At 48.3% G+C, this 15168-nt stretch overlaps 1 protein-coding gene across 4 annotated transcripts in view; it reads right to left on the bottom strand.

The window, feature by feature from the left end:
- Nucleotides 1-3423: 3423 nt before the first annotated feature.
- Nucleotides 3424-15168, bottom strand: part of ZNF512 (zinc finger protein 512) — a 31913-nt gene continuing 20168 nt past the window's right edge. For all 4 annotated transcript variants that reach the window (XM_086631977.1, XM_086631978.1, XM_086631981.1 and 1 more), the window contains 6 exons: nt 11286-11453; nt 10030-10224; nt 9259-9360; nt 6412-6474; nt 5845-5943; nt 3424-5353 (listed from right to left, as the gene is read on the bottom strand). In XM_086631977.1, the coding sequence (XP_086488103.1) occupies nt 5054-5353; nt 5845-5943; nt 6412-6474; nt 9259-9360; nt 10030-10224; nt 11286-11453 (927 nt within the window). In that variant the 3' untranslated portion in view covers nt 3424-5053. The remainder of the gene's footprint in view (nt 5354-5844; nt 5944-6411; nt 6475-9258; nt 9361-10029; nt 10225-11285; nt 11454-15168) is intronic.

The following is a 15168-nucleotide window of genomic DNA, read 5'->3' as shown; positions in this document are numbered from 1 at the left end:
GGTAGTAGACATATGTGGTCAAAGTACAGCTGTGCAGAGTAGAGTACTGAGGAGAAATGGTGCAGACAACTAAACGGCACCAGAGCATGCAGGACAACCAAGTGGGCAGGCTGGGGTGTGTTGTGCAAGTAGGGATGGTACCAAGAACACTACACACCAAACAGACAAGAAACCACATTCTTGCACTGGTGACATTTTATTTTGTCATCTTCTGATCTTGCCTCTCATAGAATAGAATCATAGAATGGTTTGGGTTGGAAGGGATCTCAAAGATCATAGAATGGTTTGGGTTGGAAGGGACCTTAAAGATCATCCAGTTCCAACCCCTCTGCCATGGGCAGGGACAACCTCCACTACACCAGGTTGCCCAAAGCCTCATCCAACCTGGCCTTGAACACTTCCAGGGATGGGGCAGCCACAACTTCTCTGGGCAACTTGTTCCAGTGCCTCACCACTCTCAATGTAAAAAATTTCTTTCTTATATCTAATCGAAATCTCCCCTCTTTCAGTTTAAATCCATTGCCCCTTGTCCTGTCACTACACACCCTTGTAAAAAGTCCCTCTCCAGCTTTCCTGTAGGCCCCCTTTAGGTACTGGAAAGCTGCAATAAGATCACCCCGGAGCCTTCTCTTCTCTAGGCTGAACAGCCCCAACTCTCTCAGCCTGTCTCCACAGCAGAGGTGCTCCAGCCCTCTGATCATCTTCGTGGCCCTCCTCTGGACTCGTTCCAGCAGCTCCATGTCCTTCTTGTGCTGGGGACTCCAGAGCTGAACACAGTATTCCAGGTGGGGTCTCATGAGAGCAGAGCAGAGGGGCAGAATCACTTCCCTCGACCTGCTGCCCACGCTGCTTTGGATGCAGCCCAGGACACGGTTGGCTTTCTGGGCTGCCAGCGCACATTGCTGGCTCATGTTGAGCTTCTCATCCACCAGCACTCCCAAGTCCTTTTCCTCAGGGCTGCTCTCAATCCATTCTCCGCCCAGCCTGTACTTGTGTTTGGAATTGCCCCGACCCACATGCAGGACCTTGCACTTGGCCTTGTTGAACTTCATGAGGTTCTCACAGGCCCTCCTCCCCAGCCTGTCAAGGTCCCTCTGGATGGCATCCCTTCCCTCCAGTGCGTCCACCACACCACACAACTTGGTGTCATCTGCAAACTTGCTGAGCGTGCACTCGATCCCACTGTCCATGTCACCAACAAAGATGTTAAATAGCACTGGTCCCAGTACTGACCCCTGAGAAACACCACTTGTCACAGGCCTCCACGTGGATATTGAACCGTTGACCACAACTCTTTGAGAGCCACCATCCAGCCAATTCCTTATCCACCAAGTAGTCCATCCATCAAAACCACGTCTCTCCAGTTTAGAGACAAGGATGTCATGTGGCACAGTATCAAATGCTTTGGATAAGTCCAGGTAGACGATGTCAGTTGCTCTTCCCCTATTCATCAATGCTGTAACCTCATCATAGAAGGCCACCAAATTAGTCAGGCAGGATTTGCCCTCAGTGAAGCAACGTTGGCTGTCAGCAATCACCTCCTTGCTTTCTATGTGCCTTAGCATCGTCGCCAGGAGGATCTGCTCCATGATCTTGCCAGGCACAGAGGTGAGACTGACTGGCCTGTAGTTCCCTGGGTCTTCTTTTTTCCCCCTTTTAAAGATGGGGGCTATGTTTTCCCTTTTCCAGTCATTGAGAACTTCATCAGACTGCCATGACTTCTGAAATATGATGGATAGTGGCTTAGCAACTTCATCCGCCAGTTCCCTTAGGACCTGCAGATGCGCCTCATCAGGTCCCACGGACTTGTCCACCTTCAGGTTCTTTAGATGGTCTCGAACCTGATCTTCTCCTACAGTGGGCGATTCTTCATTCTCCCAGTCCCTGCCTTTGCCTTCTTTCTCTCTTACTGCAAACCTTATACACCCTGCACAGAAGTCCACAAGCTTACACTTCCAGTGCAGCACTGCAACCGCAGTGACAGCCAGTTCCAAAAGGCAGCATAACTACTGAACGTAAATCACAACGGAGCACTGCATGCTGTGGGACTACCAACAGGTGTTAATCCCCACAGACAGACCATGCCCAGCTGGGGTCTGCTTTGCTTACATGGGAGAGGCAGTTCTCGAGAACACCCTGGCCGTACAGTGCTGTCAGGGCCAACGTGATCATCCTGGTGATCACACACACGTATAAACCCACCTGCCCAACAGGCATTGCAATGGCTTCCCTGTGAATTTCAGCACAGCACCTTTGGTAGACAGTGAAAATTCACGGGGAGGTAACACGGAGCCAGCTGTCTATTTTCTTGCCTGCAAAACTGCAAGGAAAAGGTCAAATTTTGCAGCTTCCTGCTACAGTGGGTTTTCGCACAACAGAAATTCTGGATAACCCATTCTTTGAAAGACAGAGTAGGACTGTGGCCTGGGTTTGTGTGAAAGGGTTGCGGTAGCGGGAGAGGGGATTTGCCCCCTGTAACGTCCCAGGCTCCAGAACCAGTCGGAGCGGTCTCTGCCCAGGTCGGATCCCCCATCCCCTCAGCCCGGGCCGAGCCATCAGCACCTCTGCAAATGCCCGATTAAAGTCGGGGACAAAGGAGACGAAAAGGTGCTTTGGACCCGCAGTGAGGAAGGGGGGAGGAGGGGGCTGCCCCCTCCCCACCTCCTGGGCAGGCCGCTGCCCGCGCCGGGCTGGTGCCACCGGCTGGAGATGGCCATGGCGGTGCCACTTGGGGAACTCGGAAGCGCCCTGTGCTGGGGTGCCGATGGGCTGAGCTCATCTGGAGAGGGCTGAAAGCTGAGAGAAATGGCCACACAGACAGCGGGTCAGTGCGGATGGAGCGGGAGGAGGTGCCGGAGCGGGGATTGCCCTCAGCCCGCGGTGAGGGCAATCAGCGGGGCAGCGTCCCCCTGCAGCCATGGCAGACTCGGTGGGGGCACAGACCCACTGCAGCCTGGGGAGAAGCCCGCGGTGGAGCAGAGATGCCTGAGCCTGAGGGAGGCTGAAAAGAATGAGACTCATGACGAAGCAGTGACGCATTGAGGTCTGTGGAAAGACCCACACCGGAGCAATCTGATGGGTAAAGGATTGCATCCTGCAAGAAGGACTCACATTGGAAAAGTCTGTGGACTGTCCCAAGAGTAGGGGACCCACCAGAGCCGGAGAAAAAAGAGTGTCAGGAGTCCTCCTCCTTTGGGAAAGGAGCAGCAGAAACAACGTGTGATGAACTGACCTGCAACCCTCCCATTCCTCATCCCCCTGCGCCACTGGCAGAGGAGCAACTGGCAAAAGAGCAACAGGTGAAAGAGCTGCTGCAAAAGCAGCTTGATATAAACTCACTTCAAGAACTCACTGCTACCCACTGCCTAAATCAGATTGTGACCACACTGAAGCTGATGCAATGCAATGCTGAGGTCCATGCAATTGGATGGAAACTGGAACAGTTTATTGAACAAGTTTCACATGACTTAAAAACAGTACAAGGAAATCTGGACAGAGGAGAGTTCCTGCGATGACTCGGACTCAGGAGTCTGTAATTGAGTCGCAGCGAAATCCAGCCCTGCTGCAAAGGAGATCATCATAAGGAGAACTGCAGATGGCAGAAGGGAAAGGACAAGAGGTGAATGCCATCCACAACCTAGTGAAGCAGCTCCTGCATCTCCCTCCTTCTTTTACCATGTATTACAAGCATCTTTACCTTTTCTGTTGGTCCTGCTACTGCTTTTACTTCTGGCTTGCACGACTGGATCTCTGGATTCTTTCTATCCCATGCTGCAACACCCCAATGGACTAAACCACGACAGACTGCCTGTGCTGCTGCCTCCCACTAGCTTCTATGGTATCTGCTGCATTTATGGAGCACAGGAGGATATTCTTTATGATCCAGAGTTCGTGCCAACATGTGACATAAAATAATGAGCCCTCTTCTTCTAACCTTTTCCACACAGGGAAGCCACTCTAATATACCTCATTCAAAGAAAGCAGTGTGGCAGTTGAAAAGAACAGGTGACGTAAGACAGCGAAGGTGGCATCTACAGTGTAGAAATAAAAGGACACTGGGAGCATGGGCATGACAACGAACACTGCACTGGCAAGGCAGTTCAATGGAATCTGGGTTTCAGCATTAGCAAGACTGCTTTCGTAGATACGCACTGTCTTGCAGTAAGTTTGTTTCCCAGGTGAGTATGAAACAAGTGGTCTCAGAGGGCCCAAGAGGACCATCTTATTACGTTAGTTACAGGTGTCTCTGAAAGGCCAGTGAATCTCCAAAAGGCTGGAGAGTATTTCTTCCTCACTGGACTGGAAGACCCTTTCTGTACATTCAATGCCCAGTGCTACAGAAGACAGATGCTAGGGGAATATTGGGTTCCTGACAAGGGGAATAATGATGACCCATCACTTGCAAGCAGACCAGAGCTCATGTGCTGCTGTCTGGTGCTGAGCATAAACACCAGTGTACGAAGTAGAGGCAGTGCCTTGTGCAACAGACCGGAGCACGCGCTAGGAAGGTATTTGCTCTTCTGTGACAGCCTTGCTGCCAGCAGACAGGACAGTTACAGGGCAACGCAAAGCCTTTGTATTCTGCACAGCGCTGCTTAGTTTGTGTGCAAACTGTGCAAGAACGGATTTCCCCCTTAAAGAGACCTAAACACTGTGCTAGTTATTCCCTTATAGGAAGAACTGCTAAAAAAGAACCCTGATCTCACCATCAGAGGAAGATGACAAAACAGACAGCTGCTGTACTGGAAACCACTAAACAAGCAACTAATGTGACCCAAACTGAGACTGTAACCAGAGCAGGAATGACACTGGGTACACTGCTAGTGCCACTAGGGAACTACACCAGGAGAGGCAGCTTCTGTACCACAGCTTTGGTTTGAAGTCTCTCACAACTGACCAAAAGCAACAGTTTCAAAATCAAGGTCACTCAGTAGAATGGAGTCACAGTCCCAAAGACATTCAGTTGCTTATATTAGTGCTGTGGGTTATGAGTCTGACAGAAGTGGGGCTTGTAACTGAAAAGCTTCAGGATTACTCCTTCTCTTCTATCCATTTACTTCCGGCCTCGCTTGCGACTGGTTTTTGGAAATTCAGCTCTCTGTGTAACTTGGGGCTCCCCCTCTTCACTACTTGCGCTCTCATTGTCCACCCGCTGTGGACGACTTCTCTTACTTCTCCTCATTTTTTCAACTGCAGCAGCGGGGAGCTTCTTGGCAGCCAGGGTCCCAGATCTCTTCTTTTTGCCCCGGGTCAAAGGACGTTTCTTCCGTTGCTTCCTCTGCTCTTCTCTTTGGCGGATTTTCATTAGCTTCTCAAAGCTTTTGGTGGTAGTTGTGTTCACATCAAACCAGTCCTGGAGGGTTTAGAAGGCAACAGATTGGTACTGATGGTGGAAATACTATATAAAGCCTACCAGGGCTTATAATAAAGCTTATAATAACCCTTGTGGGACAAGGGTTTGCTGAAATGTGAGATCTGGAAAGGCAGCTGCCTAACAAAGCTCTGTTGTTTGATGTTCCTCCTCAGGTGTCACACTGTCTCAGAGGATTCATAATTGATATGGCAATTGCCTGGCTAAAGGCATGGGAAATGCTGAAGAGCTGAATTCAGCAGCAGCAGCAGCCTGGGACAAGCTATGTGACATGACACAACACGTGCTCCCCAGAAAACACATAAGACCAGCTATGTTTAAGCAAATCGAAGGCCACTTGAGACTAGGACCCTGTCCCCAACAGTGAGCAAGGAAAGAACAAAACAGGGCAAGCATCCAGCATTTCCTTCCCAAGACACCCTCCCCACCTCCAACAACCTGAGGTTTGAGGACTTCCATTCTGCCTGCCTTACCTCAGCATGCACAGAGTTGATGTGATACTTGACCCCACTCTCTGAAATGAACTCCTTCTCACAGAGCAGACACTTGTATTTACCGGCCACAAAGTCTCCCTGGCACCAAAACAAAAAAATCCATCACCAATTGCTGCCCAGAAGGCTGATACACCTATATATTGTATTTGAATCTTGCTCACATATAACCCAGCAGTAAGAAGCAGAAACTCTTATTCACACCAGACAATGCTTTAGCTACAGAAGCACTCACGTTATTGATGTTATGCCCACAAAGCATAGGACTGCTCTGTGGGACCAGCACTGTACCTGGAAAAAAAATGCTCTTGTTGCTGTGAGTCTACAGGTAGGACTGCAGTTTCACCAAAATGCATGCCATTGAGATGCTTCCTCCTTGCCTCAAGCAGTGTTTGCAATGGCAACGCCACGGCATACAGGAAAGCACTCAAACGTGAGGAACTCAGATTAGCAGATGGCAGGACAACAGCTTGAACAAGGAGACACCTGAGTGACAGGGACAGTCAGGCTCTTGGTATGAAAGACAGTGAGTACAGGAAGGCTACTAACCAAGGTGCATGTGCCGAGGTGAGATTTGAGTCCTGAGACACTGCCATATACAGACTCGCAACCCTGAAACAGTAAAAAAAGCACGTGTCAGCAAAACTCTAGGAAGAAATCACTTCTTCCTGCACAAGAAAGTCTTATTCACTGGAAGACAATTCCTAAAGGGATGAGAGGTAGAGGGAGGGAGATACCGAATCCCATGAAGCCAAAAAACCTCTGGTAAAAAGACCATTAAAAGAGACTTAAGGTTTCAGTAAGTTAAAGATTTTCTGTTTCTGAGCACATTTAGACATAATAAAGAGATTCCTGTCACAGTTTTATTCACTCTCTATCAAAAGCCTCAGTAAAACGACAGAGTTTGCATTTTTCCTGAAGTGCAGCAGAGATTCATTTCAAACAGGGCATGGGGGCAAACAGAAGACACTTCAATCTCTCCTGCCCTACTCGTGCACTGCATCCAGCATCAACGGGCTCAGTTAAAGGGCAGCTTTACAGGCTTACTCCATGGGAGCTTTAGGCATCAGTCTTGAGATGCTACACTGTGCTCAGCCAACAGCCTAGACCCTGACACAGGAGGCAGGCACGAGACACACTTCTGGGTCCCTGGTTGGTGAAATAAGACAGCCGCTTTCTAGGGACAGCTCCATATAAAAACTTATGCTGCAATTCTTACACTTGGAAATGATGCACGCCTGAAAATCAGGGAGAGAGTGCTGGCGGTGGGGTGGGGGGAAGGCATCGCCTCTACACCAAACCCACTGGCCCTGGGCTATCTGGCAGGGTGCATCACATCCACCATCGTTTCCACCAATGAGGTCATTTCTTCTTACTCATCTGACTGGTGACTGCTGTGTGGGATTGTAAGAAACTAAGTGCACATGCATAAGCATCCCTGGATCAGGACAGCAGTGCCATGCATGTAACCCACTTCCAGCTTTCAAAAGAAATAAGGTTTTTTTTTTCTTTTCAAAAGAAAAAGGGGTTTTGCCAAACCCCTGTCCATTATCTTTGGGCAGTCTTGGCTCACTGGGGAAGTTCTGCTGGACTGGGGCTGGCAGATGTTACCCCCATTTACAAAAAAGGGCGGAAGGAGGATCCGGGGAACTACAGGCCTGTCAGTCTGACCTCGGTGACGGGCAAAGTCATGGAACAGGTTATCTTGAGTGCTATTAATGAGCACAAACAGGTTAACCGGGTGATCAGGCCCAGTCAACATGGGTTTATGAAAGGCAGGTCTTGCCAATCAAACCTGATCACCTTCTATGACAGGGTGACCCGCCTGGTTGACGAGGGAAGGGCTGTGGATGTAGTTTTCCTGGACCTCAGTAAAGCCTTTGATACAGTTTCTCATAGTGTTCTGGTGGAGAAACTGGTAACTGCTGGCCTGGATAGGCACACCCTCCTTTGGGTTAAAAACTGGCTGGATGGCCGGGCCCAAAGAGTGGTGGTAAATGGGGCTAAGTCCACCTGGAGGCCGGTCACCAGTGGGGTTCCCCAGGGCTCAGTGCTGGGTCCGGTTCTGTTTAACATCTTTATCAATGACCTGGATGAGGGGATGGAATGTACCCTCAGTAAATTTGCGGACGACACCAAGCTGGGAGGCTGTGTCGATCTGCTCGAGGGTAGGGAGGCCCTTCAGAGGGATTTGAACAGACTGGATCGTTGGGCTGAGGCCAATGGCATGAGCTTTAATAAGGCCAAGTGCAGAGTCCTTCACTTGGGGTATAAAAACCCCAAGCATCGCTACAGGCTCGGGGAAGAGTGGCTGGAGAGCTGCCTGGCGGAGAAGGACCTGGGGGTGTTGGTTGACTACCGGCTTGATATGAGCCAGCAGTGTGCCCAGGTGGCCAAAAAGGCCAATGGGATACTGGCGTGTATCAAGAATAGTGTGACCAGCAGGAACAGGGAAGTGATCCTGCCCCTGTACTCGGCACTGGTGAGGCCGCACCTGGAATATTGTGCCCAGTTTTGGGCCCCTCGCTTTAAGAGAGATATTGAGCTCCTGGAGCGGGTCCAGAGAAGGGTGACTAAACTGGTCAAGGAGCTGGAAAATAAAACTTATGAGGAGCGGCTGAGGGAGTTGGGGCTGTTTAGCCTGGAGAAGAGGAGGCTGAGGGGAGACCTGATTACAGCCTATAAATACTTGAGAAGGGATGGTGGGGAGGTGGGGGAAGGGCTCTTTACATTAGTGACGGGTGATAGGACAAGAGGAAATGGGTATAAGCTTAGTCAGGGGAGATTCAGGTTGGATGTTAGGAAGTATTTCTTCTCTGAAAGGGTTGTCAGCCACTGGAACAGGCTGCCCAGGGAGGTGGTTGAGTCCCCATCCCTGGATGTGGTTAAGAATAGGGTGGATGAACTACTTCGGGATATGGTTTAATGGGCATTAGGGACGGTTGGACTCGATGATCTCTAAGGTCTTTTCCAACCTAGAAATCTATGAATCTACAAAATCTTAAGTGCTGTTCCAGACAAAGTCCCTCTACTGTTACATTTACCTCTACTCCTCCTTTGATAATTAGATTTAGTACACCTGCTAGACAGGCAGGGGCCTGTCATTTTTCCACTGCTAAAATCTCCAAATGGACCAGCATCCCAGTTGGATGAGAAAGTTGTGCCAGTCTGACACCGAGTTACTGGGTCTGAAGTGGACAAACACATCCCCAGAGGGATCACCCTAGGGCAACAGTCCAAAGAGGGTCTTGGTTACACTAACCAACCATACTGAGATGGAGCAGAATTTGTCTCCCACAGAGAGATAAACTGCAGTTTCAAGGTTGTGGAAAGCTGTTGGCTCATACAGACCTGAAATCTGTCCCCTCTGAGGCTTCAGAAACACTTAAGGATTACCTCATTTGGGCAGTGGACTCTTCGGTACATCTTTATCTCCGTTTTCCATTTGCACAGCACATCTTGACTAAACGTGGGTAGTCCAGGGCGAGTATATTTCAGCTAGATAAAGACATGGAATTGAAAGCTGGAAGCAATGTTGGTTACACATAGTGCCAAGCACATCTCTTTCTCTTCCAGGTTGTGAGACAGAAGTGCTATTTCTTCTCCTACTCTAAGAGCCAAACTCTCAATAACCAATCTGTTTGCATCTCACTGACTCTCTACAAACATAACTGAATCTGGAAAACCCCCATAATACCAGAATCCAAAACTTCCCAGAACTCTGACTACAACAATTCCTCTAAACGTACTTACCCCATTAAAATCCTAAATTATCCTTTTCCATTGGGTCTCCCTTCCAGCCTAAAAGATGCTCCTGGAAACTCTGAAGCCTCAACGACTGAAACATCACTGCATGGCAGCAGTGATCTGTAGCCTATAACTTGCAAGCAACATATTGCCTATAATTGCCTTCGTTACTTGTGCCCACTGAAAATTACAACTATAGGGCTTGAAAATGGTTATAGCCTTTCTGGATAAAATACTTATACCACAGCAATTGCTACTGCAGCAATACCGTCACCTAAGACCAGAGAGAGCACAACCTGATCCCTCCCACAAGATACTACTTCTTCATTATTGATTTCCATGGGCCACCAAGCACTGGCAACGCTGGGTAGATGCCAGCGCAAGACTCAAACTCTATATAGCATTTTTAAGGTCTTGTACCTTCCGGTCGTCTGGAATCAAGTCCTGCAGAACTTTTCTCTTGGGCCACTCTTTGGCCAGTTCTTCTCCAGCTAGCTCATGCAGATAGTAGATTGCCACTTTTGCAGACCTCCTCTGAACTCTGCCTGTGTTGTTTTGCTCCCGTTTTATTTCCTTCAGGCTCTCTGTTCTTCTCTCTTCATGGAGGAAAGTGACCTGCAATGAAGGCCAAAAATGGCAGGCCTCCTTCACTATTCCTGTTTCAGTTACACTAAATACTGTGAATAAATATTCTGCCAAATCCCCCCCAAAAATGCTGCTGCAGCTGTGGTTCACTGTCACAGACACAGGACAGACATGCACCCTGCTAGTTAGACAGATGCCCAGATCTGCTCAGGGAGGTCATAGAATCATAGAATCATAGAATGGTTAGGGCTGGAAGGGACCTTCGAAGGTCATCTAGTCCAACCCCCCTGCAAGGAACAGGGATATCTCCAACTAGATCAGGTTGCTCAGGGCCTTGTCCAACCTGGCCTTGAACGTCTCCAGGGATGGAGCATCCACCACCTCTCTGGGCAACCTGTTCCAGTGTTCTACCACTCTCATAGTAAAAAATTTTTCCTAATATCCAACCTGAACCTACCTCCCTCTATTTTAAAACCATTACCCCTTGTCCTATCATAACTGGCCCTCCTGAACAGCCTCTCCCCATCTTTCCTGTAGAGGCTGTTCAGGAGGGCCAGTTATGATAGGACAAGGGGTAATGGTTTTAAAATAGAGGGAGGTAGGTTCAGGTTGGATATTAGGAAAAAATTTTTTCCTATTTTTTCCTAAGGTCACAGCAGTAAGGCTCAGGCAGAGAGTTTCACGCAGCCACTGGTCTTGAAAGGATATGACATCATTCGCTGTAAAACCCTGAGGGACAACAAGCACAGTACTGCCTGTCCTGCTCCAATGTTGGGTCTTTTAAGACCAAAGAAAAGTATCTCAAACGATACATGACAGCATCATTCTTCCATGAAGCAAAAGTCAGGATGGGGGAAGTTTACTGCTGCCATGGTGATTTACTACTAAAAACTTAATCTTAGTCAAAGAACAGCAACAGCTGCTGCTAGAGGAAAGTATCAAGGCCAGAATACTCTATAGAGACAGAAAAATGCAAAGCTTTGCTCTTTCTAATTACCCACCCAAGTAAGAGACAAAAACCTACGTGTCCCACATCCCAGTGGTTGAAGCACCACCCCACTATCTTGATAACGATGGCAATTTGCACTTACCGGCCCATGCTTAGATCGGAGATGGTAGACGAGTCCTGCCTTTGATTTGTATGCTTTTCCACAGTGATGGCACTTCATAGCCATTTTCTCCAGCTCAGAAGCAGCCTTCCCACATTTTTTAACATGATACAGATATCCCATTATGCTAGTGAAGCTGCCTGTGCAGCCCTGTCAATGCAGAAGAAAAATGCATGGAAGAAAAATGCTCTCCACATCATAAGACCACTGTGCAGAGAATCTACAGTTTGCTGACCAAAGTACTATCACTTCTCCTGCCAGACCAGAGACAATCAGGTAGTGAACTTTAATATTAGTCAATTCAGATAGACAAAACCTGGGACAAAAAACTGGCTGCAACTCAGAGAAACTGTTTGTAGGTAGTGGCCAACAGAAAATTTCAATATACGGAACGAAGAAGCAAGATGCTAAATAAGGATGCACAAAACAAAGATTTTCAAATACAAATGGAGGACTTGGGCAGAAAAAGAGGAAGGTTTTATACTTGCTCGGCAGGTCAAACTGCCTAGAATGCAGCAACATTAGGGTGATGGTAAATAAAACTTTCAGCTACTCCTAGAATACAGCTAATGTCTCAAGCTGCAGCGGACGACAACAAAAACTTGAAGGGGGAGGGGGATAGTATCAGCTTTGATCAAGACAAGCTGAGAGCACCTGAAGAGCAGCAGAGAGGAATTCCAGCCACTCCAGCCAGTAAGTCAGATTCATGTGAGGCCCAATGTAAATGCCTCTATGCAAACCACACAGCATGGGGAAGGAACAAGAGCAGTTCGAGGTGTGCACATGCCTGCAGGGATATGATCTTATTGGCATCATGGAGATGTGGTGGGATGAATCGTACGACTGGAGTGTCAGAATGGAAGGATACAGGCTCTTCAGGAAGCACAGGCAGGGGAGATGAGGAGAAGGTTTTGCCCTCTATGTCAAAGAGCAGCTGGAGTGCACGGAGCTGCACCTGGGGATGGATGAGGAGCCAAATGAGAGCCTGTGAGTCAGGGTTAAAGGAAGGGCAGGGATAGCTGACATTGTAGTGGGGGTCAGCTACAGGCCGCCTGACCAGGAAGATGTGTAGATGAGGCCCTCTACAGACAGATAGGAGTAGCCTCACGTTCATGAGCCTTAGTCCTCCTGAGGGATTCCAACCACTCCGATATCTGTTGGAGGAACAACACAGCAGGGCACAAGCAATCCAGGAGGTTCCTGGAATTCACTGATGATAACTTCCTTCTCCAAGTGACAGAGGAACCAAGGAGGAGAGGTGCCATGCTGGCCTTTTTTCTCACCAACAAGGAGGAGCTGGTGAAATATGTGAAGCTCAAGGACAGCCTCGGCTGCAGTGACCATGAAATGGTGGAGTTCAAGATCATTAGGGTGGTGAGAAGGGCGCACAGCAAGCTCACTACCCTGGGTTTCAGGAGAGCAGACTTCGGCCTCCTCAGGGATCTGGAGGGAAGAGGGGCCCAAGAAAGGTGGCTAATATTCAAGGATAATCTCCTCCAAGCTCAGGAATGGTGCATTCCAACAAAGACACAGTCAGGCAAAAACACCAGGAGGACTGCATGGATGAACATGGAGCTCCTGGACCAACTCAAAAAAAAAAGAAGACTGCAGAGGGTGGAAGCAAGGACAGGTGGCCTGGGAGGAATATAGAGAAATTGTCCGACCAACTAGGGGTCAGGTTAGGAAAGCTAAAGCCCCAAAAGAATTAAACCTGGCCAGGGACATCAAGGGCAACAAGAAAAGCTGCTATAGGTATGTCAGTGATAAAAGGAGGACTAGGGAAAACGTGGGCCCTCTCCAGAAGGAAACCTGGTTAGCCAGGATATGGAGAAGGCTGAGGTTCTCAATTACTTTTTTGCCTCAGTCTTCACTGGCAAGTGCTCTAGCCACACCACCCAAGTCACAGAAGCAAAGGCAGGGAGTGGGAGAACAAAGAACAACCCACTGGAGAAGATCAGGTTCGAGACCATGTGAGGAACCTAAAGGTGCACAAGTTCACGGGACCTGATGAGATGCATCTGTGAGCCCTGAGGAAACTGGCAGATGAAGTTACTAAACCACTATTCATCATATTTGAGAAGTCAGGACAGTCCAGTGAAGTTTCCACCAACTGGAAAAAGGGAAACAGCAGATCCTCCTGGAAACCATGCTTAGGCACATGGAAAATAAGGAGGTGCCTGTTGACAGCCAACATGGCTTCACTAAGGGCAAATAGTGCCTTACAAATTTGGTGGCCTTCTACGACGGCGTTACAGCATTGGTGGATAAGGGAAGAGCAACAGATGTCATCTACCTGGACTTATGCAAAGCATCTGACACCGTCCCATACAACATCCTTGTCTCTAAACTGGAGAGATGCAGATTTGAAGGATGGACCACTCAAACATGCATCAGCAAGTTTTTAATGTTCTTAGATGTATCCATTTGCTCTCCATCCTCTTCTCTAGCTGTGGCCAATCTTGGTATTTTCGAAATCACAGACAAGCTCACACAGTTAATTATGCATAAAAACATCTTTCCAGCTATCACAAACAATTAATGAAAGAGCAGACGTACGTATTAATAGAATACTTTTGATGCATAGAAGAAACAATCCAGTGTCCTCTTGATTCCCCTTGAAGAAAGCAAAACATCAAATATTCAAAGACGTCTACCTGACCCTGCTTGAGCACAGGGGTGGAACTAGATGAGCTCAGAAGTTCCCTTCCAGCCTTAACAACTGTGTAATTGTGTGTTTATAATACTGTTGCAAGGTAAGACAGTTATCCTTTAACTTCTCTCTCCCTGACATCTTCCACTGAATGCATTTACAGTCATACCTCTGTTGAATCTATAGTTACAAAAACTGTAATCAAAAAAACCCCTCTATTTTAACCACCCTAGTTATCCTCTCTAAAGAGTTTGAATGGGGATCGGACAGTAACTGAAGGTGAGCTCCTTTCTAGTGTAAGCAAGAGAATGTCACCTAACAAGTCACGTGTGAAGCCCTAAAACTTCTTAGTTGACCTACATAGTGTTCAGCAGACTCTTACTTTGTTTAGTTACGAGGTTCTAACCAAGTATCAGTCATCTCGAAATTCACTCTCCATGCTCAGTGCTTCACAAGCCTTTAGAGGATATTCTCCAGGCATCCTGCTGCTTTCTGGGTAACACACCATCCCACCAAAGTCCCTCAAGAGACTACTAGACTTGAAGGAGGAAAGGGATAACATCAGGCTTGCCTGTGACAAGCCATGGGACGACACACCAAGGCTTGAGGGACAGGGTGCCAGCAAGGGCCCTCTGCCCGTTGCTCTGAGATGTGCTGGATACACTGGAGCACGTTTGAAGTCTTACAGAGCTGTCAGGGGCTCCTGAGGTAATAGGACCCAACAGGGAAACACCAGTGAAATATCTCAAAGGAATTAAGGTGTGTTCCTCTAAAAAAATGACATGGCTGACAGCCCAGCTGAAATGCCTCTACACCAATGCACGCAGCATGGGTAACAAACAGGAGGAGCTGGAAGCCACCATGCTGTGAGAAAGTTATGACCTAGTTGCCATTACTGAAACTTGGTGGGACAAATCCCATGACTGGAGCACTGCTATCAATAGCTACAAGCTGTTCAGAAGGGACAAGTGAGGAAGGAGGGGTGGAGAGGTTGTCCTCTATGTCAAAAAATGGATAGATTGGGAAGAGCTGTGTCTGAAGAATAGCCACAAGCAGGTTGAAAGCTTATCGATAAGAATTAGAGATCAAGACAACAAGGGAACTTTGTGGTCAGTGTTCACTACAGGCTGCAGGATCAAGGGGAGCCTATTGACGAAGCCTTCTTACTCCAGCTACAGGAGGCATGGCACTCGCTGGCTCTTGTCCCGCTGGGGA

The sequence above is a fragment of the Tauraco erythrolophus genome, chromosome 2 (assembly GCF_009769465.1).
Source record: "Tauraco erythrolophus isolate bTauEry1 chromosome 2, bTauEry1.pri, whole genome shotgun sequence".
NCBI classification, from domain to species: Eukaryota; Metazoa; Chordata; class Aves; order Musophagiformes; family Musophagidae; genus Tauraco; species Tauraco erythrolophus.
Note: the sequence above shows the minus strand (reverse complement) of the source record. Positions and strands in the feature narration are given on the sequence as shown.